The sequence below is a fragment of the Ochlerotatus camptorhynchus genome, unplaced genomic scaffold (genome assembly GCF_037179485.1).
Source record: "Ochlerotatus camptorhynchus isolate MF236.1 unplaced genomic scaffold, CSIRO-AGI_Acam_v1.1 ptg000299l, whole genome shotgun sequence".
In the NCBI taxonomy this organism is placed as follows: Eukaryota; Metazoa; Arthropoda; class Insecta; order Diptera; family Culicidae; genus Ochlerotatus; species Ochlerotatus camptorhynchus.
The window spans coordinates 963,312-990,004 of NW_027040787.1; the positions used below are offsets into that span (position 1 = coordinate 963,312).

Consider the following 26,693-nt stretch of genomic DNA (forward strand, 5'->3'; position numbering starts at 1 on the left):
ATCCAAGAAAGCCTGGGAAAATCCGTCTGATCTGGGACGCTGCCGCGAAGGTGGAAGGTGTTAGTTTCAACGACCTACTTCTAAAAGGACCGGATCTTCTTACATCTTTAGTGGCGGTCATTCTCCGATTCAGAGAACGAAATGTTGCAGTATGTGGTGACATATGTGAGATGTTTCACCAAATCTGGATTCGAGTAAACGATACGAAGTTCCAACGATTTCTCTGGAGAAGCAGCCCGGATGGAAACATCGAAATCTACATTATGGATGTCGCCACGTTTGGTGCCATGTGCTCGCCCTGCTCAGCGCAATTCATAAAAAACAAAAACGCAGAAGAGTACGCTACCATCTATCCCAGAGCTGTCGAGGCCATCACTAAAAACCATTATGTACAGTGACCGGCATAAAAAAAGATCCACCGGCTCACTTGTTAGATAAATCGGTTTTCTTTCCCAAGCACTTTTTAAAAGCTATATTATTGCACGTTTTAAGCTTGTTCTAGTACCACTTGTTATAGTACGTGCAAGAGTTTCAATATACGAATCAGTTCAGGTCAACCACTAACGAAATTCAAACGCACCCCTTGTTTACGGTATGACATAAAAAAAGATCCACCTGTAGAAAAAAAAATTGCCGTATAAATTCCGTTGACATACCCCTCACAATTCCTAATGTTGACATTTGTTTATTTACATTCATCGCAAATCTCTGCTGCAGCGCTGAGAAGTAAACGTATTGTGCGAAAGTAACGAGTTTTTGAAAGTTCAAATATGGGTGGAAAGAAAATCTCGTATCAAATTCGGAATCTAATCGTTCGTGACTTTGAGAAAAACGAATCTCAGCGCAAAATTGCCGAAAAATACTCTGTGAGTCGCGGTGCGGTTCAAAAGATAATTTTGAAGCACCAACGGGTTGGAAGCGTTGCAGATCGATCTGGACGAGGACTTAAACGTAAATCTGATCACCGAGAGGACTCCAGAATCATCCGGGAAATCAAAAAGGATCCGTTTGTTACCATCCGCGGAGTGAAAGAAAAGTTGAACCTAACAATATCCGAACGAACAATTAGACGCCGCATTGCTGAGCACGGCTTAAAGAGTTATTTTGCTCGGAAGCGGCCGTTCATCAGCAAGGTCAATAAGGAAAAGCGTCTGAGGTTTGCAAGAACCCACATCAATAAGCCCCTGGAATTCTGGAAACGTGTTATCTGGTCAGATGAAGCTTCAGTTTGAGCTTTTTAACAAAAAACGACGTTTGCGAGTATGGCGGAAAAGCGATGAAGGGCTCCAGGACAAACCTCTTCAAGCAACCATGAAGCACGGTGGAGGAAATATTATGGTCTGGGGTTGTTTCTCATGGTTTGGTGTGGGAAATCTGGTCCTGATCAATGGGATCATGACAGCGGAAGGCTATATTGACATTCTTAACGAAAATTTGGAAGAGTCTTTGCTAAAAATGGAATTGGAAGACAACTACATCTTCCAGCAGGATAACGATCCCAAGCACACGGCAAAGAAAACGCTCGCATTCTTTCGAGCCTGTCGCATCAAACCCTTGGAATGGCCACCCCAGAGCCCTGACTTGAACCCAATCGAGAATCTCTGGGCAATTCTCTATAACAGAGTGGAAAAGACCGGCGTAACCAACAAGCAGAAATATTTTGCTGCCCTGGAGAAGGCCTGGAATGAACTGGATCCACAGCACCTCAGAAACCTGGTCGAAAGCATGCCGAAACGACTGCAGTCCATTATCGAAGCGAAGGGAGGTCATATTAACTACTGACCAGCTGATCATAATCATAATTTTGTATGATTATAACACATGAAACATAAAATGGATCTTTTTTTATGTCATACCTCAAAAAGTCATGCGAATTGAATTTGTTGTTTATTTTAAGTTTTGGAATAAAAATTACCAATATCGTTGAGTCAAAATAAACTTTTGTTATTTAGTTATCTGAGACATAAGTCATATTAATTGACTTTTTGAAAAATAAATGAGTTTTACATGCATTTTTACATTCGACATCGGTGGATCTTTTTTTATGCCGGTCACTGTAGATGATTTCCTGGACAGTATGGATACCGTCGACGAAGCGGTGCAGCTCGTGGAGGTGAAGACTATTCACGCAGCAGCAGGGTTTGAAATCCACAAATTCCGATCAAATGTACCCGAAGTTCTAGCTGCTCTAGGAGAGCCTGAAGCATCGACATCAGACAAACCGATCAATTCCGACAAGCAAGTCACTTCTGAACACCCCGGGAGCAACTAAACAGCTCCAGTGTAATGCTAATGTACCCCGAAAATTTTGGTACTCTGGTTCTGTCAAATCGAATAATGGTGGAGTAAATTTACAATTGGTCTTATTTTTTTATCAACTTTTTTTTTCCCGTTTTTAAGTTTTTTGTTTTTTTTTTAACTTTTTATAAAAACATTGATATTTTTTTCTAATAGTCTTCCAATCGACTCAGCATGACGGGATAGGAAAATGTCTGTCTATTTATGTGTGTGAGAGAGCGCGTAAGACAATTTTCTTATATGTATTTCTCGGTAACCACTCTACCGAATTGAACGCAACAACAACCAAATGAAAGCTACCATGATTCTATAGAATGTTAATTAATAGACTTTCAACCGATTAACTGGTTCCGGATATATGGACGGAACAAGACCCTAAAATCCGGGAACTAAGTGATGTTTGTCGGCAACCACATAACCGAAATAAACGAAACCCTTTAATCGGGTTACTGCCCAGTGCCCACATAGGAAATAACCATACAAAGTGCTTAAAAACCTGTGCAGGTTCCGAACTATGTGTCGGGGTAATTTTTAAAGAGAATATCAGAATTTACAGAAATAAGAAGTGCCAGATCACACCACTGGTGGATTAATAAAGTTTTTTTTATTGTGACGCTAATTGAACTATACAGTAATCAATTCTCCTTCATTCTCCACGGAACAGTATCAGTTTAGTAAGTTTTTTACGTAGTGAAATCTTGATCCCACCGAAGTTTTTGGCGTACTGCTCCAGTCGATATTTAAGATAGAAATCAATGCATAATTTGATCAACATATTTCGATGGTTGTTGACAGCATCATGATCTAAAATGTGCAACACCAGTAATACATCTCACTCAAAATTTATTCTTGGTTTGCTTTCGACGTCCACATGAAGTGAAACAAAAACATGTTTTCTGATGTGAAAAAAGTTGTGCCACCAGCGATGGCTGACCCCATTGTTTACGTACGGTGGAGACATCTACAATTTGCAAGTGGGTACGTGAAACTAAGGTTTTCTGTCTAGATGCTCGGGGGGTGCTTCTGAACGAGTACTTGGATTGATTTGGGACCCAATCAAGGACGTATTCACTTTCGACGCATCTGGTCTACAAATCCAACAACTATTCAACGGAACCGTGATACCCACCAAGCGACAGGTGCTCCAAATGGTAATGAAGTTGTTCGATCCACTTGGATTCATTTCCCACTACACCATCCATGGGAAAATATTGATGCAGGAGATTTGGAGATCCGGAACCAATTGGGACGAACCGATTGCTGAGAACTTGCTTGATATGTGGTACCGTTGGTCGGAGCTATTGGCACTCATTGGAGAAGTTCAGGTGCCTCGATGTTACTTCGGAAATCTTTCGTCTGAATCCCTACGAGAGCTCCAAGTACATGTGTTTGTAGATGCAAGCGAATCAGCCTATGCTTGCGTGGCATACCTCCGACTGCGTTGCGCAGAAGGAACTAGATGCGCTTTGGTGGCTTCGAAGACAAAGGTGGCACCCCTGAAACCACTCTCGATTCCACGGCTGGAGTTACAGGCAGCCATGATTGGGGCACGACTAATGCAAACAGTTTGTTCTTCGCTAACACTTCCGATCAATAAACGTTTCCTATGGTCGGACTCGACCACTGTGCTGGCATGGTTACGCTCGGACAGCCGTCGCTATCACCAATTCGTGGGATTCCGTGCGGGGGAGATACTCTCCCTGAGCAGCTTGGATCAATGTAGGTACGTTCCATCAGGATTGAATGTTGCTGACGAAGCCACTAAGTGGGTCTCCGGCCCCACCTTTGCTCCCGATAGCCGCTGGTTTAAGGGCCCTGAGTTTCTCACGAAAGAAGGTATCGAATGGCCTGTGGAAGTGGAGAATCCAACCACCACCAGTGAAGAACTTCGTCCCGTATTTTTGCACCAACACAATGTTATGGAGAAGCTGATAAACGAATGCCGTTTTTCCAACTGGAACCGTCTGGTCAGAGCTATGGCCTACGTACATCGAGCAGTTACTGTACTGAAGAAAAGGATCCCAGCAGAAGGACGAGGCTCTGTCCTGCAACGTAATGAAATCCAGGAAGCCGAATACACAGTACTACGCCAAGCACAAGCCGAAGCGTACCCGGATGAGCTAGCATCGCTGGTAAAGCAAGGAACGATCGCCAAATCCAGTACTCTCTACCAACTAACTCCCTTCTTGGACGACCATGGTATAATTCGGATGGGAAGCAGGATTGCAGCGGCTCCAGAAGCGTCTTACTCCACCAAGTACCCGGTGATTCTACCCAAGAAACATCACGTTACGACGCTGCTTATCGACAACTTCCATCGACGCTTCTTGCACGCGAATCATGAGACAGTTCACAACGAAATGAGACAACAGTATTACATTTCCGGACTTCGTACCTTGATTCGAAAAGTTGCGCGGGGATGCCAGCTATGTAAGGTCAACCATGCAGTTCCCAAGCCCCCGATGATGGCTCCACTGCCCAGTGTTCGGCTCACACCATTTGTACGAGCATTCACATACGTTGGTGTGGACTATTTTGGGCCATTGGAGGTAAAGGTAGGTCGAAGTTTGGTGAAGAGATGGATAGCCCTGTTTACCTGTTTAACGGTGAGAGCTGTCCACCTTGAAGTAACGCATAGCCTGTCGTCAAAATCCTGTATCATGGCCTTTCGGCGATTCGTGGCACGCTCCCCTTGAAGTGTATTCGGATAACGGCACCAACTTTGTGGGAGCCAATCGCCAGCTGTCCGAAGAGCAACAGAAGATTCGGGACATAAGCCAGGAATGTGCTTCTACATTTACCAACGCGTACACCACATGGCATTTCAACGTCCCAGCAGCTCCGCATATGGGTGGACCATGGGAGCGTTTAGTGAGATCGGTGAAAACGGCCATGAAAACAATATCCGATAGTCCACGTTACCCTAGCGACGAAGTTTTGGAGACAATATTGTTGGAGGCGGAAGGTGTAGTGAACTCACGGCCACTAACATATTTGCCCCTGGAGCAAGCCGATGACGAAGCACTGACTCCGAACCATTTTTTGCTGTACGGATCAAGCGGAGTGAAACAACCGGAAACGGCACTGGTAGGCGATGGTGGTGTACTTCGTGATAGCTGGAAACTAACACAACACATTGTGGATGGATTCTGGCGAAGGTGGGTACGCGAGTACCTTCCTATGCTGACAAGGCGTACAAAATGGTTTGAGAAGGTGAAACCGTTGGAACCTGGCGACTTAGTCATAGTAATCGACGAAAACGTACGAAATAGCTGGACGAGGGGACGAATTCTTGAAACTACCAAGGGAGCTGACAACCAGGTCAGACGGGCCACTGTTCAAACAGCGAGAGGAATCATGTCAAGGCCAGCCGTGAAGTTGGCACTCTTGGACGTGAGAAAGGATCAAATCTCCGCTGAAGAGGATGGCCGTTCCGGGACTGGGGAAGCTCACGGGTGGGGGGATGTTGCCGTGCCCACTGTGCGTACGCAGACGTGAAGCTACCGTCCACTCCCTCGAACGATTAGCGCGAGAAACTGTCAAAACGAAAAAGCACCTGGTGCGCGATACAAGGAAAAAAAGTGAATTGATAACTTTGCTCTAAATACCCAGTAAAATCATTCCGTTTATATTCAATTAGTTCAAAATAACTTAGCATTAGTACCTACGGTAAGAATTGCCATATGAACTTGTGTAACTCGATATGTAATAAGCTTTTACGACAGGTTCTAGATGAGAGAAGTGCGGCAGAGAAAAACATAACCTTATTTTCGGATGAGCGAACACTGAAAATGTAAGTTCAAAAGTAAAACCTTAAAACAACTTTATTAACCTAATATGAAATAAATTTGCAGCTTTGAAGTTGCTCAGTCACCGCAACTATCGGAACAGTGTTTGTTTTACTCCCGCAACAGTAGGATCTGAATTTGTTCTAATTTTCGAAAAATTAAAGTATTGTGTTCTGCATCTATAAAGATTTTTGACGTTTTTTCTCTTTTCTATTTACAGGGTGTTTACTCAAAGAATCAAAGGGCAGTTCAATGAATTTCTGGAAAGCAAGGGTATTGTATCATGGGAATTTCAAGAACTACATACATTTTTGCTAAGTTGATTATAGATCATCAACGAAGTTCCATTAATTAAATAAAAATGCAAGAGCTTTTTCCGAGCACTTATATCTTCAAGAAAATCCTGAGAACCTCTATGAAATTTAGATATTTTTAGATTTTTTGATCAAAGTTCGCGATAGTGATTCGCGTGATGAACATCTCCATAGAATAAATTTCGTGGAAAGCAACATCTGTCGGTGTGGAAACGGTTACGATGGCATCGATCACGCTGTTTGGAAATGTGCAGATAATGGCGTTGCTAGAGAGCGTGTTTTGAAAACCCATGAGGCCAAAGGATGACAAGCCTACACACTTGGATTATTTTACCGAAATCTGTGAAATTTTACCAAAATCTCAACAGCTGAACGTTCGGTAAACAGTTCGGTGATTTTTCACAGTTTTCCTGTAATTTTTCAACGAATATCTGCGAAAAATCACAGAAAATCTGAGAAAAATCACCAAACTGTTTACCGAACGTTCAGCTGTTGAGATTTCGGTAAAATTTCACAGATTTCGGTAAAATAATCTTAGTGTGTATGTTCCTATCAGCCAAAATCAGCGATTTTATGATTCATGAGCTTTGAAAGCGAAATTAAAAGCGAAAGTAATAGGTTTTATGTGTCAAACACATACTTTACAACCTCTTCGTATAACATACAAGAACAAACATCATTATGACATCTTATCAATTCATAATCCTTAAAAAACATTTTGAAGTGACTGGACGAAACCTTTTCTCTAAGTTTGATTAGGAAATTAATATCACGATTTCAAGTAGGATGTAGCGCCACTTCGGCATAATGGACCCATTTACGTGTAAAAAATGATGCAACATCTAACATTGTTTGCTCACCATGAGTTAAACTACAAATGTCATTGGAAAATATCGACGTGGGGTGAAATTGATCAATCCCTCAAATGGCTTACCAGTGTATTTATTAAATTTGGGTTCCCTCAATCCGAATCCGATGCTTAAACCCATGTGCGAAGAGTATTTTCAGCAGAAATGCTAAAACAGCTTTCTTGAAATGCACAATTGTGCCTAAATGCAGGAAATTTGATTAACAATCACAGGACTTTTTGCGAAAAACCCTCGATTTCTTGATTTTGGAAACATTCTACCGTAATTTATTAAATAATTTGCGTTAATGGACAACAAACATGCTACTTGCAGGCCAATGACATCAATCGTTGCAGCCCTATCCCTATGATCGTTTCTTTGAATGATAATATTGTATGGTGATGAACGTCAGCTCAATAAAATTGAAATTTATGCATTAAAATGTAATTTTTTATTATGAAAAACTCATGAAGGCAATAATTTTAGTCTCATGACGAAATTCTGTTAAGATTTTTCTTGGTATCTATCACCGAAATTGTTATACGTGACAATTAAAAGTGCATCAATTTCATCCGCTGATCAATTTGCCCTTGGATTACAGCATCTTTTCCCCTGTATGGGAGTAACTTTTCGAATGACTAAATTACTGACTAAACTGCAGTGCAATTCACTATTCAATAGTAATAAAATCAAGCATGTTAATGTAGTCGTTAAGGCGATGAAGTTATGAGATATGAAAATCACAGTAAATTGTAAATGTTCTGATCAATATTGCAGTGTAACGCTATACCAGCTATACCGGGATTTTTACTAGTCAATTGCCTTGGTTGATTTGTAGTGAGCAGGTTATCAGCTATGTTATTTTTAATTCGATTGTTCTTTTTTCTATGAGTTCATCACTGTTACTAATTATCAAATTGTTTAGTTCTGGTCTGCCTTGCATTTTATTTGTACATAATTGTAATCCATTCACAATTGTATTGTACTCACCACTTGTTGTCGGGACTAAGCACCAACTGCTGCATAATCCCTTCCACACCCGGATTGACATCACGCGTCAGATCGGAAGTGGACAAATCCCACGTGATGAATCGAGTTGAAATCGACACCATGTAGCGATAATCGCTGGTGAGACAGAACCCAAAAACCGCAAACTGGTGTCCTTCGAGTGAGTACTGGAGTGTGTGTGTGTGTGGGAAAAGGGAGGAGGAAATAGAAGGAAGACAAAAAGAGAAAAAAATAGAGAAAATGAAGGCACATTTCGCTAACGAGAGGATTACCTTTAATGGACCACCCGGTGTGTGGAGACAGTGGTTCAGTGGTATCAAAGCGGAGTCTTTAGGGCCAGATTTATCGCACGCTTCAAGCAACATCTTAATGTTGGGATTTCCACCAATTTCCGGCAGCAAACGACCGATCAACTGCGCCGCCAGCATGTTTGGATAGACACCGAGAATGGCACCGCCTAGCCGAAGGGCATCGGCAACCAACATAAGTTCACGTCTGGCATCTTTATCGTCAATATTCACCGAAGCATCTTCGAAATCTGCCAACACGGCCTGCAGGGGGCAACTGGACAACTTTGCGTGCAACCAGTCATAGTTGAAGAGTACGTTTTCGTACAAATCGGTAAACCGACGCGATCGGACCAAATGGAAGGGAAGTTCACCAAACTAAAAAGACAGAATTTTTATTTTTATTTTGCAAAGAATATCAGAGAAAGGTTTCTGTGTCTACTTACCTTTCTCAGATTGTATCGAGTGACTTTTCCTTCTTTATTGGTGAAAACCAAGGGTTGAATTGGAACCTTCCTATCAGCGATACCTTCTTTGTCCGTCAGACCGAAGCGATGACGTTGAATTTCCGTGTATTTGAATGGTTTCGGCTTACCACCCCAGATTCCAAGATAATAATCGGCGATCATTGAATGAAAATAGATTGCCATATTCATGTTCTTAAAGTATCGTTCCTTAGCGGTGTCTCTGAACTGTCTGTGGTACCAATTCATTACGTTAACTCCATCTGCTTCACGTTCACTGAGATAGTTGGGCAGGTCATTGCGAATTCGCGTCCACAGTAAAGGAGGAATACGCCGAACTGGCGGCAAATGGTACTGATAGACATCATCGAGTACGCGATCGTCTAGTGATATCAAGTCTTCCAGCTCACTTTCCGAAAGGCCTGACTTTGCCGCAGTGATATAAGCCAGAGCGTGGAATACTAGGATTCGTCCGTGCTGCTTTTCAATACGTTCAAAAAGCATCATAATACTATCCATGACAGTCGAAGCAAGATGGGTATCCTGTGGCCGAGTGTAGCTTCTCCAGCGACAAATTTCGGCAAACACAAGTTTGACGAAAATTGGAAGAGAGCATTTGCCAATCGCGTTTGCTACTAAGCGCCACTGATAATTGGAGAGATCCCGACACGCAGTTGCCATCCACATTTTAATCACGTTCATTGCAAGGTCCTCGCCCAATGCTGTGACTTCGATGAAGTTTTCCTCAATGTCGATCATTCGACGCAGCAAATGATATTCCTGAGATACCACAGGGTTGGACTCCTCAGCAGCGCAAGTAACAATGATCTTGTTTGGAAAAATAGTATTACTTAGTAAAAATTGCAGACTTGATTAGGATCTTACCCTGCAAAGCGATGGTAGGCGAGTAGGTAACCAGGACACTTTACTTGAATCCTGAGTTCCTGTTAGCTGATCAACAGAGTCGAGGAAAAGCAACAAAGGCTGTTGCTCACTTGCATAAGTCAGAAGTTGTTTGAAATGTGCAGTTAACGGTACCAAATCGTCCGGTATTTGATCGAAAGGAAGCATAAAGTTATAGGATATCTGCAAGAATAAACAAACTGTAGCATGATGAGAAAACTTTTTGTATGAGATTACGAGCCTGTTGGCAGATTGAAATCAAAGTAGGCGTCAGGGCACTAGAATCCGGAGTTGTTCCTAGGAAACGTATGATGCTTATCGGTCGAACTTTGGCAAACCACTCGGTAAATGTCAAGGCAGCACTTTTGGCCAACAGTGATGTCTTTCCGCAGCCGCCTTCTCCGTACAAGACTAGCGGTTTTTCACATGTTCCTAACATGTAATTTTTTATCCGTTTCAGTTGTTCCTCACGCCCATAGAATACCTTAACCGAGTTGTTGCTGGCATGCAAATGCTGCAGAATCTCTGTAACAATTTGACCCTGAGCACTTGAGTCCTCCTTGCGCATGGCACGATCTACAAGTTTAGTAATATTTTTGTAGAAATGCGTAATGAAATGATTGAGATACTCCTCGTGAGTTTCAACATCCAGTCCTTCTCGACCAATCCATTCGATGGTATATTTTTGAAGATTAGATACTTCGATCCGGTTCGGGACGCGCGCATCTCGAAGATCAGCAAGAAGCTTGCAAGCTTCAGTGTCCAAGCTACGGTTCAGAATGTCTACGTAGAGAGATGCTTTCTTCAAATTTTGCAGGTTTATGTTGTTGATGTATCGAATATACGCCAAACAGTGGTTTTTAGTATTTTTAACATTCAGACATCCGTTGATAACTTCTCTCTCAGTGACTGGAAATAGTTAGTTTTTATACCGATTACATGTGTATGTCTAATAAATTTACCAGACATGAAATAATTATGCGTCTGATCTTTGTCCAGCTTTCCCTGCCCAAAAAGTGAAGCTGCGCCTTTGCGGAACAGTTTTTGCATCTTCGTCATGGTATCCCACCAAACGGCTTGATCTTCTGCTTGTAGCTTTGGAACACGCTATTGAAAAAAAAACAACCTGTGTTTGATTTTTGTTTCAAATTGTAAATTGAGCTTACCTTATTGTTGAAGTTGGTCAAAATCGACGAGATTGGTTGTAGAATAGATATTGGAGGTACAGCGTTACTATCCTTCTTGTACCATAAATCCAATACCGAGACATCGATGCCCATGGAAGCAAGATCATCTCTGTAAGTTAAATGCATATTCTTTTGTTACCTCTTTTTAACAACCATTTTACTATAATTTCCTTGAACCGACCTGATAAGTTGCAACTCAGACGAAAGAATGTATGTTGGAATTGGACGGTATCCATACTTTTGACCGAGGAAAACTACAAAATTCGGTCCCATCGATAGACGTTGACAATTTCTGATTTCTCGCATGCACAGCTCAGTAGTCATATGATCATCGGTAGCTTCATCTCGTACACCCCATCTCATGTCAACAACCTATAGGAATGTATAAATTGTGTTCTACTTTAGATTTGATTTGGATAGGGATGGTGAGGGGGGGTTGGTAAAGAGAGATGATCAACCCGATTCGTACCTTCCTCAAAGTTGTCCTTGCTCGCTTTCTACTCTCTTTATACAATTTTCACATTGCCCTACTCTAACGGAACTATAAACTCTATACTTTCATCTCCTCATCTATCCTATAAAATGACCACTGCCTGTTATTTAAAACTTGGCATCTTCAACTATGTGAAATCGTTAACTTCACGCAGAAGTAATACAAACATAAATAGTTAAAGTATTGAATTGTAATTGAATATACACATTTGAAACGCTAAATATATATACATTTCTGATTATTAACTCTGTCAATAGACTTTTTATCACATTGTGTTCTAATTAAGTGATCTGACAAGTATAAAATACGAGATTGTTTACCTATCTACGTAAGTATGTGAATATGTGTGATTCCGTGGAATTAAAAAAGAAACCTTGTTTGTCTAGGCGAGAAAACATCAAGATGGAAGAACAAAATATTGGTTTTAGGGTATTGGGTAAAAACTATTTTTTTAAACCTTGCTTTGATTGTGATTTTTGAAGTTATGCGTTTGATTATCATTAATTTAAGCATTGAACAATTTTGTTTTTAACTTAATCTATTTATGTCCCGAAGAAACAATACGAATACAATGTAAAAGCTATGGAATTTTTTTGTCCGTTTTATAAACTGAACAGTCCTTATATTTCATCATAACTAATAACTGCCTGTTGCGTTATAGCCTCATTTGAATCCAGGAGATACTTGTTCGAAGTCTAAAAACAGAAATATCCTGCTATCCCTTCATAAATTTAAATCATAAATCAGCTATCCATTTAATTGTTTTTGATTAATGTGTATAGTAACATTATTAATTATTTAACAAATTGATAACTTTGTATAGCATAATTATTGTACGATATTATTTCTATAAATGGTTCAAAATAAGAGTAATAAAAATCGCTGAAAATTACAGAAAAGTGATATTTTTCCAAAGCTGCGAATTCAGCAAACATTATTTATTTTTGCTGGATTTCCAGCTCAGCAAAATCCAGCAAACTTTTGCAGGTTTACGACAAAAAATTTTGGCTGTGCTCAATGTGAAATGTCTGTTTGTCTGTGGAAGTTAGGAAGAAGATAAACAGATAAGAAGAGATACAGGTATACAGGTATTCCACTAAGACGCCCACATTCATCAGAATTCAGATAAGAAGGTTAAACGAACGATTGATACAAAAAGGCATATTTTATTGTATGGTGGATTCATTGAAGTACTCTTTTCTCCAACAATTTACCAACAAACACACCAGCTGAGGTCATCAGGAACTTTTTCTGTTTGTACGACCAAGTACCAATGATTACGATTTATGGACTGGAATCAATCAAGCTAATTGCCCTAGGTATATACATCGAGACATGAAAAGTTAACCGGAAAACTTCCCCTTTTTCCAACCTTGTCGGTAATTGCGACAACTGTAAAAAAAGCATAAACTTTTCTCGTGTCGCATTGCTTGCTTGCAGCCATCGGATTCTTAACACATGGATGTAGTTAGGAACTTATCAACAAAATACACTAGGACAACACAAAGCATGTAGTGTGGGAGGGTGCAATTTACAGAGGCAATTTGTTTTTTTTTTTAAATATTCCTCTTTTCTATTTTTTAAGGAGAAAAACGGATCATACTTCAGAAATGGTTACTGCATTACTCAGTAACCCAGCCATAATTACAGATTTAGCACATACAAACAGATATAAAATTTGACAATCTGTACACCTTAGCGGATTTAATGGTTGACTGGAATTTTCTTAAGTTGGTAGTATGGTCACCATTGGCGTACATAGTCAGCTACTATCAGGCCAGCGGCAGGTTCTATACCGACAACAAAGTTTGACAATAGGCAGCATGTCCTGACCCTTAATTTTACTGTTTTGGGCCCAGTGTCACGTAAGAAATGTTTTGCCAACGCGATAATGACGTCCGGTTATTAGGCTGGCATTCCTTTAACTCTGTCTCTATGGCTGTGAATTTATGAAGAACCTTTAAAGTTTAAATTAAAAAAAATATCTGTATGATTCAATCAATTATTCTTTAGGAAAATCATCCTTTTATGCAAGGGTATTCTTATCTTCCTGCTATGTTCATTGGGTAACCATTGCATCTCCTACCACTAGACACCCTTGATTTGTGACGAACTGTCTCACGAAAGTGTTGTATATTAACGTGGGTACCCAGACGTGATAGAAAGCAAGAAAAAATGCCAGTCCCAGCCGGTAATACGATAAATGTGCTAAGGTATTTCTCTCACTTAGTCCTGCACTCTGAATTGGCAATTATGTGCTATGATTAGTCTCCTGCCATGGTCGTTATAGTTTTGTTTATTTCGCTACTCCTTGACAACTATGCCTGGGGGAAACGAAAAGGAATTCTACCGGTTCGGGAATTGACTCTGCGTGTCTTGGTTATTGTTTTGCCGGCTCTTCAACAGACAGAGTGTGGCACAATTTCATTCTGGTTCAGTTATGTTTGGTGGGAAGATAGTCCCAAAATAATCCATCCACTTGGGGGAGACTTTTATTATCTCATAGATTTTAGCATACCATATGTCCGTCGAGAGAGAGAGGCAGGAACGAAAATATTTTGAGGGATTCAATATGGGCGAAACAATAGGAAAACGATTCATAAAAGATGGAATCGAGTCAGCGTCAATCGTTTCGGCGGCATGAATAAATGAGACAGGTGTTGAAAATGGAAAATCAATAAAAAAGGGTTCACTGGGCCATGGAAGATAGGGTAATTTTGCAATTCTTGCACAGCTAAGCACCAAAATATGATCACGCACGGGCTGGACCTTTTATACATTGTGAATTATTAGCAATAGATATAAAAGTCAGTGATAATTGGTCGTCCTGCCATTCAGTTTTTACGAACTTTAAAACGTTTTTGAAGTAGAAATTACTCAAGAAAACTGTGAATGTGATTGATGAAGCATGTCCTAAGCTCATCGGCATTTTATATTCGTAAAAACTTTCCATATAATAACACTTTGTTTCACGCATCATTTACTATGAAATCCTATTATTGCACACTTTGTATCTAATTATTACATACCCTTCTTCTTCTTCATTCCTTTATTAAACGTCGGTCCCTATTCCGCAAGCTAGTGCCAATCACCGACGGACATCGATTGCCATCCATTGACGGTAATCTAATGTGCAGGAAGGCAGCTTCCACACCTGCGTAGGATATCGCACCCATTCAAACAAACATGGGACGGGACCAACGGCTCTAGTTCCCTTCCGAAGGAAGACGTGACCAGAGATTTTTATGCCTCAGAAAAATCCCACCGACCTCGGCTGGGATTGAACCCAGACCCATTGGGGTGAGAAAGTAGTCACGCTTACCACTACACAACCGGCACCGGCATTACTGACCCTTAAACTATGGCTAAATGCATTTTTAATCGGTCAACATTAGAAGGAAAATATATGCAGCAGCTGTTTTATATGACACGTTGCATACCTTTAGGTGTTATCCTATGTGACAATTATCTAGGACCAAGAGTCCAAAAGTGATCCAATTGTTGAACATTTATTATTTTTCTATAAATTTCACGTGGCTGGTAGATGTATTGCCATTGATCGTTATATGAAAGAAGAACCAACATTTTCCTTCAAATATTACTAAATTTAGTTGAATTTTGAACCAGTAATAGCTTATTTTACATCTGAGGATTAATAGCAGAAAAAAAATGGAAAAATCTCCTGAAATTATATGAACGATGTCAACAATTTCTAAAACATGTTTTATCAAAATATTTCTAATACTGAGTAACAAAAACATATTTGGTTTCAATCAACAATTGATCACTGATGATAAATGTTGAATATTGAAAAATGTGAAGTGTGCAGCAATAGGGTGGTGTGCAACAATTAGCAAACTACCCTAGATTAGTCTTCATTCAAGCTGGGTTGATAGTGTTATGCACTTTTGATTGCCACGGAGACACGAAATGAAATAAATATAGCAATCTTGACACGCGACATATTTAACTTATCTGATGGGTCGTGCGCTGTTATAGGTATTTACTGCCAACATTACTGCACATTAGAGTTAGACCATATTGAATGCAGTGGGTTCGGTTCCTGGTCCAGTCTAGACATTTTTCCTATGCAGAAATGTATTGTCTTCCCTGTGCATAAATTAACGTTGCTACACAACATATGGATGTAAAAATACATGCTTAAAATCTATGCATTAACAATCTACTAATTAACAAGTGTTCAAAGCACACTCACAGTGATTTTTTTTTATTATTTAGGTTGAACCAGCGTTGCCAGATTGTTTTCAAGTTTATCGGTATCAATATCATATTTTTGCCTTTTTCGAAGGCGAAAATTTAAACGTTTGGACGAAGATGCTAGGGGTGTGATTCTAAGATTTTCGAAGCTAAAAAATCTAATCCTCACCAATCCAAGACGAAATATCCATTTTCTACGCAATCACATCCCTTACAATCGCTCACAAGTCTTTGCAAGATCTTGCAAAAGCTTGAGGATGCTTGTGAAGGATGTACATATACACTTTGTAAAGGAATATTTCGTATTAGAGTGGCTTTGACTGTTTTGTTTAGCTTGGAAAATCTTAGAGTAATACCCCTATTTAAGACCGACCTTTCCAGGAGAGTCGGAAATTTTTTCCGAGGTTGTTTGAATTATCTTCTGAAGGAAGCTGAAAAAACTTCCAAATAAAGATGTCATAGTATTATAGTAACAATCATAATTCATTCAGTCAAGCATGGACTTGTTTGGTGACATAAAAGACTAAAGTATTTCCCGATTTACAGGAATTCCCGAAATGTGCCATTAGCTGTTTCTCGATTTCGGGGTAGTCAAACACGGTGAGGAAATAGAAACATCAAGGAGCAGCTACTTCTTGCAAACTTCATTAGTAAAAATAAAAGTGTGCTAAAACATTTAACCACAGACAAACAAATAGAACTCAAGCATGTTTTCCATCGAACACGCATTTAACATTTTTATTACATGGTAGTGCCGCCATCTGTAGCGCGCATAGTCAATTCCCTTGCATTTGGTGTTTACTCACTACCGCCATCTGTAGAACGTACTGTCCATAACAGTGTACTCACCAGATGGCGGTAATGTTTAAGTGACGGATGTCTTACAGGGAAAATACACAATACGTTTGATTGTTTGTATGTCATTTATCTGTAGATAAATCTATATTTTTCAGTGGTGTCACGTAACCTCACTTTTTAGCTGTGCGCCACCTTTCAAAATCAGATTTAATGTCATATTTATACTCGAATCGGTTGAAAATGCACTTCGCTTTTTCTAGTTTACTCGATATCAATCTATTGCAAGCAACATTTTGAAAATTGTTTATGTTTTGAGGTACCAACACAGGTATATTGAGGTTAAGACCACACCGCTGATATTTTTAAATAAATATACCGAAAAAAATTTACAAACTACCATATCGCTCAATACTCCTCCTTCTCGTGATGTCTAGTTGCTTAGGAGTATTGAGCGAAAACCCATAACTTCAAAAAATTTAACTCAAAAAGGAAAGACAATAAATTTTCAAGGAAAAATATAAAAACATATTGCGTTCTCTGTGTACAAACGATGAAAACCAAGACAAACAAATACAATCAATGTTTTTCAATACAAAATTACAATATTTTAATATCTTTATATTTTTCCTAAAGGGTATTTTTAATTACCTTTTTTTATATTTGATACAAAAGTTATGAAAAGTAATTTTTGAAAGCAATGCAAAAATCGATTTTTTTTATCACTCTAACATTAACATAACATAACACTCTAACCCTAATGACAAAAAAAATACGGGGCTAATATTTTGCGATAAGAAACAAAACTACCAACTTTTACGCAATTCCGAGAACCACTACATCACATTTGCTATGGAATGGCTGAATGATGAAATCAAATACATGGAAGACTTCATTGAAGTCTCTGCAGCACGCGTCTTATGGATTATGTTGGCCGTAGTTGGTTCGGTGACTAAGAATCCACAGGGTTTGCTGATTCTGAAGTATACAGTCGATGTTGCCGGTTAAAATGTCGAAGATGTACAACCTCTGGAGAATCGGTTGTCTGCTCTAAAGTTTGCATTCTAATAAGTGCACACCGTTGATCGTAAGGTGGTATGTTGAAGGAATAATTCCAAGGTAGACCCCGTAAAGCGTACCTGACGAAGCGTTTCTGAACTCGTTTGATTCGTTGGACATGGACGTTATAATATGGAGTCCAAACGGTATATTCTAGAATGATTATGTGCGTCTTCATATTTGTAACTGTTACACTAGGGTTGATGTAGCAGTAAGGCTATGCGTTCCTATTATGGTGTATTCCAATTATGGCGTATGGGAATTCCATAGGCCATAATTGGAACACATCATGATAGGAACGTATAACCATAACTGGTACACCTACCCTACTAAAAAAGATTTAAATATGAGACCTTTTTTGGTTTGTTTTTTTTTATCCTTCTCACGGTAGAACTTACGGAAGTCTGAATGCTGCCATGTGTAAGTATCAATGAATTAAGCAATATACTTTACCTGAAATTCTAATCCATGTTTTTCTCGACAATAATCCTTTATTCTTGGGTAGCACTTAGCCATCAAGTTGTTTCGTTCCATAGTTGTGTCTGGAATCATATGGAAGAAATGGTTTTTTAAGGATGTAAATTTTCGGAAAATCTCTTATTATTACGCGTTGCACACATTATAAGTGCGACTTTAAGTGTGGAATCGATAATAAAAGTACGCTTTAACGTTAACTCGTTTTGATGTCTTCGAAGCACTTATTCCTTGGTTCATAAGAAATAAGTGCACAGAAGATACCAAGACGATACAACGTAAAGGTGCACTTTTATTAGCGATGGTTCAGTTTAAACTGCAAACTACAATAACAGGCACGGTACACAAATTAAAAAATCGCAAAAAATCTGGATATTGGCCCCTCTTTATGTATCAATGAGTTACGTTTGACATAACCCACCTTAAATTATGTAACGCTAACTCTCTCGCTGCCCCCTTTTTCCCCTTTTTTCAAGATTTTCTAAAAATTCTCAATTAACAGTTTGAAAAGTAGATTTATTTAACAGAAAGTTTTGAATTTTTATTTTATTTTGGTCAATCTGTTAAGGGACGATGGGACGGCCACTCTTTAGATTATTTAAACAATCAATTCTTGAAAAAATACTGATGCAGAGTTCTTTGGTGGCGGCCTGCATTTGTTGATGTGTGTTTACGGCATTTACTGTTTTAGAGCTATTTCTACGTTCCTATAAGGAAACACAGGTCTGTTCGATGTACTTACAGAGTAAAATAGAAAGTTTTCTTTATGAAGTATAACAGAAGCTGTTACAGTTTGACATGTATCGGGGTAATACGGTAATACGCTTCATAACATATTCGGTGTAATGGCGTTAGTGTAGTGGCATTCTGCCTAAGACCCATCACCAGAATATTATTGTAATGCAGTGATTCACAGCCGCAGTATAGTGTTAATGCTGTGGTTTTCTAATAATCTATCATTGAATACTACTTTTACCCTGAAATCGCAATATTATAGCTAGAATGGTCAAAGGTGGATTGACTAGTTAATGAAAACATAATATATAAAACCAGATATTTGTTTGTGTGCATAAGACACTTGAAACATACAAAAATTCCTGCTCGCAATGCAACCACCTTATTTATACTACATGCCAGTAGTTCTCAAACTTCCGTTGGTTACAAACCACTTTAAGAAATCATATGAACTCGGGGCCCTCCAACAGTTCTGATTTATCAAAAAATTTCATTTCCCACAAAAATCATCGGTTAATTTGAAGTGACTCGATTGCTTCATTCTTTAGTTGGAAAAATGAGATGTTATCATTTTAGTAGAATTTTAGCGCAACAAAAAAAAAACTATTAGCCTTCATAGTAACAAGACGAAGGCATCATTTGCGTTACTAATGGGGGTTCTTAGGGGGGGGGGGTAGGACTCCTCCAGCCCCCCTCCCCTTCTCAGGAACTTTGGGTGTTTTAGCAGATGCGAAGTTACTTTTTATTGTTTGTTTATTGATTTTTATGAATGTCTACTTTTATTAATGTTCTAGACTAGAAAAAACAATAAGTATTATAACGATATTTAATCGATAACATAATAATACGTCTTCAGACTCTACAAATTGACCAAAAGTTCGGGATTTTTCTTTAACCTGAGGGAACTTCACAAAACTTCAAGGACTTCTAAGAAATTCAGGGAAAATCTTAAAAATTATCGAAACTTAGTAGAAGTTCTGGGAACTTTATAGAGCTTCAGGAAAATTCGTAGAAACTCAGAAGTGTGAACTCTTATTAAGAATTATGTTAAACATTATTTTATTTCAAGGAAACTCATTCGGGGATCTTTAAATAATTTAAGTGTCCTGAAGTCTCGTGAGCCTGAAATAATTCAGAAAATTTAGTACAAGTTCAAAACATTTCATATGCGAAACATTCGCGGAAAATCAACGCGAAACGTAGAAGTGCAGAAAACTTCATATAAGTGTAGGGAATTTTGTAGAAGATTTAAAAATAGTTCCTTGCTTCAGTTTAGGGATCTTCAATGCAGTTTGTCAGTTTTAGAGTTTCTTCATAAAAGCTCTATAAACTTCTTGGAAGTTTTGAGAATTTCGTTAAATTTCAAGGAACTTTGCAGATGTTCAAGCATCTTTCCAGGGTCTTTCCAGAAGTTCGAAGATGTTCAGAGATCTACGTAGGATTAAGAGAGAGGGTTAAAAAATGAATTTGGAATTTTGCGTACAGAACAGTATCAGCAATTACGATTAAATTAAAGGTTGTTTGACACAATTTCAGCTATAATGACTAAGCTATCTGAGGTCCCGTTGAATTGGAAGTGGGGAACTAATCAACTTTCATGTAACTCGTTTTTTCATCACAAAAGTTAGTGTGGGTGCCAATATTTCTAAATCGATTGGTTTTAAAATATTCTAATGAGGAAAATTTTAATTATTTAGTTATATCATAATTTTTCATACACATATTAGGAAAACAATGCTTTAATTTTTTTTTCGATAGAATATTTTAAAATTACCCGATTAAGGAATGTAAGCACCCAAATTAACTTAAAGCAAAGAAACCCCCGAGGGACAATAAAGCTGGTTAATCCACCACTTTGGACACTGCGTGCTGCGCTTAAATATTAAATCAGTTTACCGTCTCTTCCGAAATGCATGTGCTGTCTCCTAACACCGTGTGTTTTACTCGCAGAAATTTGAGTAGCATCCATCCCAGGCAACATTGCAAGTTTTATCAAGGTTTTAAAGCATTCTACAAGTCTAAATCATATTCTACAGAACCCTCATAAAACCAAAATTGTTACTTGGGATCCTTGTTTTGGTGATGTTTAGGGAACGTTGCATAGGTTACAGGATATTCTTTCAGGCATCTTTCCTAGACAGCAGGAAATATTCATAAATCGATCTCCAGATAGATGAAGATATTAGTAAAGTTCCTTGGATATTTTTTAAAGACTTCAGGTTAATCAAGTTCTGAAGATCTCCAACTGTTAGAAAGTACAAATGACGTCTCTCACATATTCTTTGAAGACTGTAGGTGGATCAGAAAGTTTTCAAAAGTATTCCAGATAATCGAATCTGATGGAATCTTGAATGATGAATCTAGATTTTATGAACATGTTTGCATATTTTCTACAGGGAAAACCCGTACCATGGTGATTTAGCTAATTTGTCAAGAATTAGCACTCCAGGATAGTTTAGAACATTACATAAAATTTCCGTTTATCTATGCCTGTATTATAAAAACACTAAAAAGCTTTTATAAGTATAAAGTACGAGTAAATAATAAATTGGTACCGAATGGGTTCAACCAACTAACTCCGTTTCAAATAAAAAAAAAAATAACCCAATAAGCGTTCGTAGAAAGAATTTCAAATAGTATCTAGTTACAAACAGGGACACAATCATAAACATTTGGAGTTTATTCCTTTCGATTAGAATTGAAGTTAAATTTGGGACTTTAATCTTGATTTTATATCTAATTCTGTGATCTTGAAAGTTAAATCAGGGCCAACATTTCTAAGGGGTGTAATTGCTTTTGTAAACAATAGCTTTAACCGTTTGTTTATCGCAAATAAAAGCCCACACCTTCAAATTAACAATGATAGCTGGTAAAGGAAACACTCGAGGAAACATTCATCTACCTGCTGGTTCATTAATTTTCATTAGTGAGCTTTTATTCGTGACATATCTACGACTAAAGCCATTGTTTACAAATGCAATTACGCCCCTTTGAAATGTTGGCACTGAAATAGTTAGTACGAGGCACTAGGGAAGTTTGGTAAAGAGAGATGATCAACCCGATTCGTACCTTCCTCAAAGCGAGCAACTACTCTCTATATACAATTTTCATACCGCCTTACTCAAACGGAACTATCAACTCCACACTTTCATCTCCTCCATCTATCATATAAAATTACCACTTTGTCTGTTATTTGATGCTTAGCATCTCCAACTATGTAAATCGTTAACATTACGTAGAAGTAATACAACTGCTCAGCTCATGCACGCTCAAAATAAACACTACACCATTTGCATTTCATTTTTGAACCGGAAATCTCATCGGTGATTATTGCGCAGTTGAATTTTGCAAGGCATAACTCGTAGGCGAATAATCTCAAGCATGTGATTTGAATAATTGGGTTTTTTTTGCAACACTACTCTGCATAAAGTAAGTATTTGGGATTATTTTTGACTCACATATGTTAGTAACTTATTATTAGTTTGAAAATAATACATTATTTTTTATCGCGAAAACGAAAGGTTAATCGGTTTTTTGTTTATTCTAGTCGACGGAAAGGTCTCTGTTCCGGTATCTAGTTCCAATCTCCACAAAGTTTATAGGTTATTTGAGCAGAATTCTGATAATCACAACATTGTTTTAAATGCATATAATTTTTCATTCATTTCAACATTATTTTCCTGACCCATTTAAGCACGATACTGTAACCCATAGATTGAGAAGCCCTGCTATATGCTTTTTCAGTTATTAAATGCGCATCCGGTTTTCAACTACGAATAGGATTCTAACCAGTGAATGGTCTTGAACTTTTCGAAACTTCCGGAAAGTTTGTTTTCAAGGCACATATAATGTACCTACTGTAGGTCATATACCAGTTACATAACTCACCTGTAAATGTCGAGCTGGTAAAAATCCGTACAATTTTGGAGCTCACTGGGGGTAAATTTTCCAGCGATCCCGCAAAAATCGTATCAATAGTGCGGTCATCCATCTTGCTGGATGATTTTGATCCTTTCACTTCTCAATAAAAGAGATTTTTTATCCACTTTTGGTGTAAAAAAACCTATCACTCGGGGAGCAAAATTAAGGTTTGCTGTTTCGTGTACGAAAGGTTCCTGGGAACTGCAGGAAAATCCTTTGTGGAGTTGTTATTTTAACAACTCGACGGATGTATAGTTTTGTTTAGTCGATAATTTCCTGTGTGAACCTAGAAGGCTCTCTGAACTGCATTGAGAGCAGCGGGTTGTTGGGTATTGTTATAAATTGCGCCACGAAGAAGCAGTGTTTTTCTTGGTTAATCATGATGAAACCAAAAAAGTATATGAAAAGTGTGATAAAAATGTTAAAAAATTTAAACATGGATTTTAGTGGGACAAAATTGCACACAGTCTCGGATGCGAGTTTCGTTCTGGTCGATGTTTTATATTGAATGATCCTGGTGGAATTTGTTTTTTTTTTATCAAGGGCATGCGGCTGGAAAATGCCGGCAAACAGCACATAACCGACGACGGATGGTGCACTTATGCCGACGATCGTATCTATCCACACGCAAACGGTAGGCATTCTGGTTTCATATCATTCTTGTTTTGGGGGAACGAAATTGGAACCACTTACCTATTCGAACCGTGTTATGCTCTGCTGAAATGAGGCTATTGTCCCACTAGAAGGTTTGCCGGGAATTCTGACTGGTTCAATACCTCTTGCTCTATAGATGAGGGACGAAGACGCAACAGTTGTTGTTTTCGATAATACGTCACTACCGCATTGTCTGTCGTTCTGTGGGTGGCCGCTGTTATAGGAATTAGTGGCTGCATGGTTTTTATTGCCTGCAGAGACTGAAGTGAAAACAGCACTGCATGATTACTGGTCTATTAAGTATAGCAACTGGGAGTTTTGGGGGAGTTTGTTTTGTTTCTGAAGTCGAAATGTCAATCTTGAGGGAAATAATTTCCGGAGTAGAATCAGCAGTGTACGTACATATTCAGTATACTTTATAAAGCAAAAGCATCACTTGCACATCTTTTGAACTATAATAAGGTGAAGTTTAATCATGCACCTATACTTTCGTAATGGACGATTAATCACAAATTAATGCACTTATCGATGATATATAGGAATAGAGTACTTGCACTTGCCTGGCCACACAACTTAAATAAAGCAAAAATGGTACAGGCATCGAAAGCTCTCAACAAATAACTTTGGAAGTGTATCTAGACTAGAACAGGACACTAAGTTGACGCAATAAGATAATATGCGATAAGCAATAAGCTTGACATACTAAGAAGAAGAAGAATGCTATGAAAGCAATATTGACAGGTATGATGTGTTTTATGTAACTTATAAGCACTAATTATCATTATTACATCTAATGATTTCATAATATCGAAAAACAATTTTTTAAAGCAGTGTAGTGGAAGCAAGCTTGGTCTTTACCCTGAATCATGTGACAACATTCACTATAAGTGGTTGCCAATATACCCAAGTAGGTATGCTGTTACAATCACTGGAGATTTACAAAAGACTTTATCTAAAAAAAAAAAAATAAAGGAACTCTGAGAATCCTCTCATTCTCGAGAATTCAAAGGAAACCCTGAGGTAGTATCCTATGAACATTTAATATTAATTCCAATGGAATTCTCACCACAATCCCGAGCTAATCCGGAATGGATTCTAAGGAAATTATAATCTGAATTTAGAATGTTTTTTTTTTGCGGTTTTCTAAGCAGTTCTAAAGGAATGTTATTGAAATGTTTTAGGAAAGATCTTTTTTCCTCTGTTCGGGATATAAATCCACTGCGACCAGTTATTTGATCTATTGTGGTATACTCCGTGTCCTTAGTTTAGTGCATGCCGTATTATTCCGTCACTATTGAGAAATGGTGAAGTATTCGGTTTTGATACAGCTGTCATTCTTACCTTTATCGCAAGGATCCGACTCTAATTGTAAGGTCCCGCTCTTTATACCCTTCGGAGTATCGGACCAAAGACGCACCCCTCAGTCAGTCAAAAACGGATTCCTTCGCAACAAAATCAATCCTAGTCTTAACCACTTCAAGCTAGAGAACAGCGAATAAAAGATTAGGAATCACGTAGTTGAAAAATAACTACCTAACTCATTTTTTCCTTGTTTCAAGATCATCCTCGGTGGACAAAGCCGTGTCTTGTCACTATCAACAATGCATAAAAAGTAAAAAGGACTAAAATGTGTTCCTTTGATTACAAAAACAATCCTGTTCCCCCAGTTTCAAGTTGTTCGGGCTAGGTTTCGGGGGTTGATCTTAAAACCAGTAACGCACCACGAAAAGGTGATCTACCAGGCGTTACTGGGAAAGATTAATAGTAGTGAATAAATATTGAGAATAAAAAAAATGATTTTTTAAATTGATAAATACACATCAACAAATTAATTTTAATATTACATCCAAGAGGATGCACTGGATCATGTCGAAAATGTCATGTAATTTTTATGGCCACAAAAATAAACAAATGCAGTAAAAGCAGCGTAATGTCAGTTCATGCACTGTGTTAATGATATTTTTTCCTTTTTGGCAAAAATATATATTATATTACTACATATTTTTGACACGATTGAAGTGCATCCACTTTGATGTGATATCAAAATAAAAATTTTGCTGTGTAGGCGTCACTTACGTAGTTTGCTAAAAGGCGCTGGTTTCATGTCAAAAAAATAAACAAATATCGATTTGAATACAAGTGCTAGTTTTGTTTATTTGAAATGGTAGCGGCAGCGGCAAAGCCCGATTTCAAAAAATCTTAGATAGGATATTAGAATCTTATATTTTCAGTGGTTACATATAAATAAAGGGCGAACACGAAATTATTGCGACACATTCAACAGGGCATAACTTTTTTACCATTGGGTAAAAATCAACCAAATTTTGCACACTTTCTCATTGATGTGTATTGTGTACATGCTGTCAAACTCGAAGTCGTGTTTTTCGATTCAACAAAAATGGAGGTGAACCAACGCGAGTTGAGAGAACAAATTCTTTCCAAACACCTGGAATTTCCTGACCTGTCGCACCGGCAGTTGGGAAAACTGTTGAACATTCACCATTCAACTCCAGAGTGTTGAAGCGGTTCCAGGAGCGGTTGACGTTGGACCACGGCAAAGGAGCTGGAAGAAAACCGGGACCGGAGAACAAAAAGACGGAGGGAAAGGTGAAGCGGATGATTAAAGCAAATCCCAACGTCTTAAGCCGTGATTTGGCTAAAAAGATCGGCATGTCGCAGAGCTACGTCCAGAATGCAAAGAAGAGAGCTGGGCTACATACATACAAGGTACAGAACTTCCCAAACCGCGATGAGCGGCAACAATCGACGGCTAAAACTCGGGCACGGAAGCTCTACGAGAAGATGCTGACAAAATATGGCTGCTGTGTGATGGACGACGAAACGTATATAAAAGCCGATTTTAAGCAAATTCCGGGGTTGGAGTTTTTCACCGGCAAGAGCAAGTTCGATGTGGACGACAAATTTAAGAAGAAGAAAATGTCGAAGTTCGCTTCCAAATATCTCATTTGGCAGGCCATCTGCTCTTGCGGACTGAGGAGTGAGCCTTTCGTGACAAAGGGCACAGTAAATGGCGAGATCTACAAATCTGAGTGCCTCGAGAAGCGCTTTTTGCCGTTCTTGCAGCAGCACGACGAAGCTCCGCTATTTTGGCCAGATTTGGCATCATGCCACTATTCTAAAAGTGTCCTGGAGTGGTATGAGGCCAATTCTGTCCATTTTGTTCCAAAGGACATGAATCCGCCAAACTGTCCGGAGCTGCGCCCGGTGGAGCAGTACTGGGCAATAA

At 38.7% G+C, this 26,693-nt stretch overlaps 1 protein-coding gene across 1 annotated transcript in view; it reads right to left on the reverse strand.

Moving 5' to 3' along the window:
- Nucleotides 1-22,950, reverse strand: part of LOC135706959 (NACHT and WD repeat domain-containing protein 2) — a 32,614-nt gene extending 9,664 nt beyond the window's left edge. Inside the window, exons 1-10 of the mRNA XM_065228652.1 lie at nt 22,760-22,950; nt 18,116-18,204; nt 11,279-11,469; nt 11,077-11,206; nt 10,873-11,017; nt 10,152-10,819; nt 9,893-10,093; nt 8,990-9,835; nt 8,529-8,921; nt 8,239-8,423 (exon numbers count right to left, since the gene is read on the reverse strand). Coding sequence (XP_065084724.1) covers nt 8,239-8,423; nt 8,529-8,921; nt 8,990-9,835; nt 9,893-10,093; nt 10,152-10,819; nt 10,873-11,017; nt 11,077-11,206; nt 11,279-11,469; nt 18,116-18,204; nt 22,760-22,862 — 2,951 coding nt within the window. The 5' untranslated portion in view covers nt 22,863-22,950. The remainder of the gene's footprint in view (nt 1-8,238; nt 8,424-8,528; nt 8,922-8,989; nt 9,836-9,892; nt 10,094-10,151; nt 10,820-10,872; nt 11,018-11,076; nt 11,207-11,278; nt 11,470-18,115; nt 18,205-22,759) is intronic.
- Between the last annotated feature and the right edge of the window lie 3,743 nt (nt 22,951-26,693).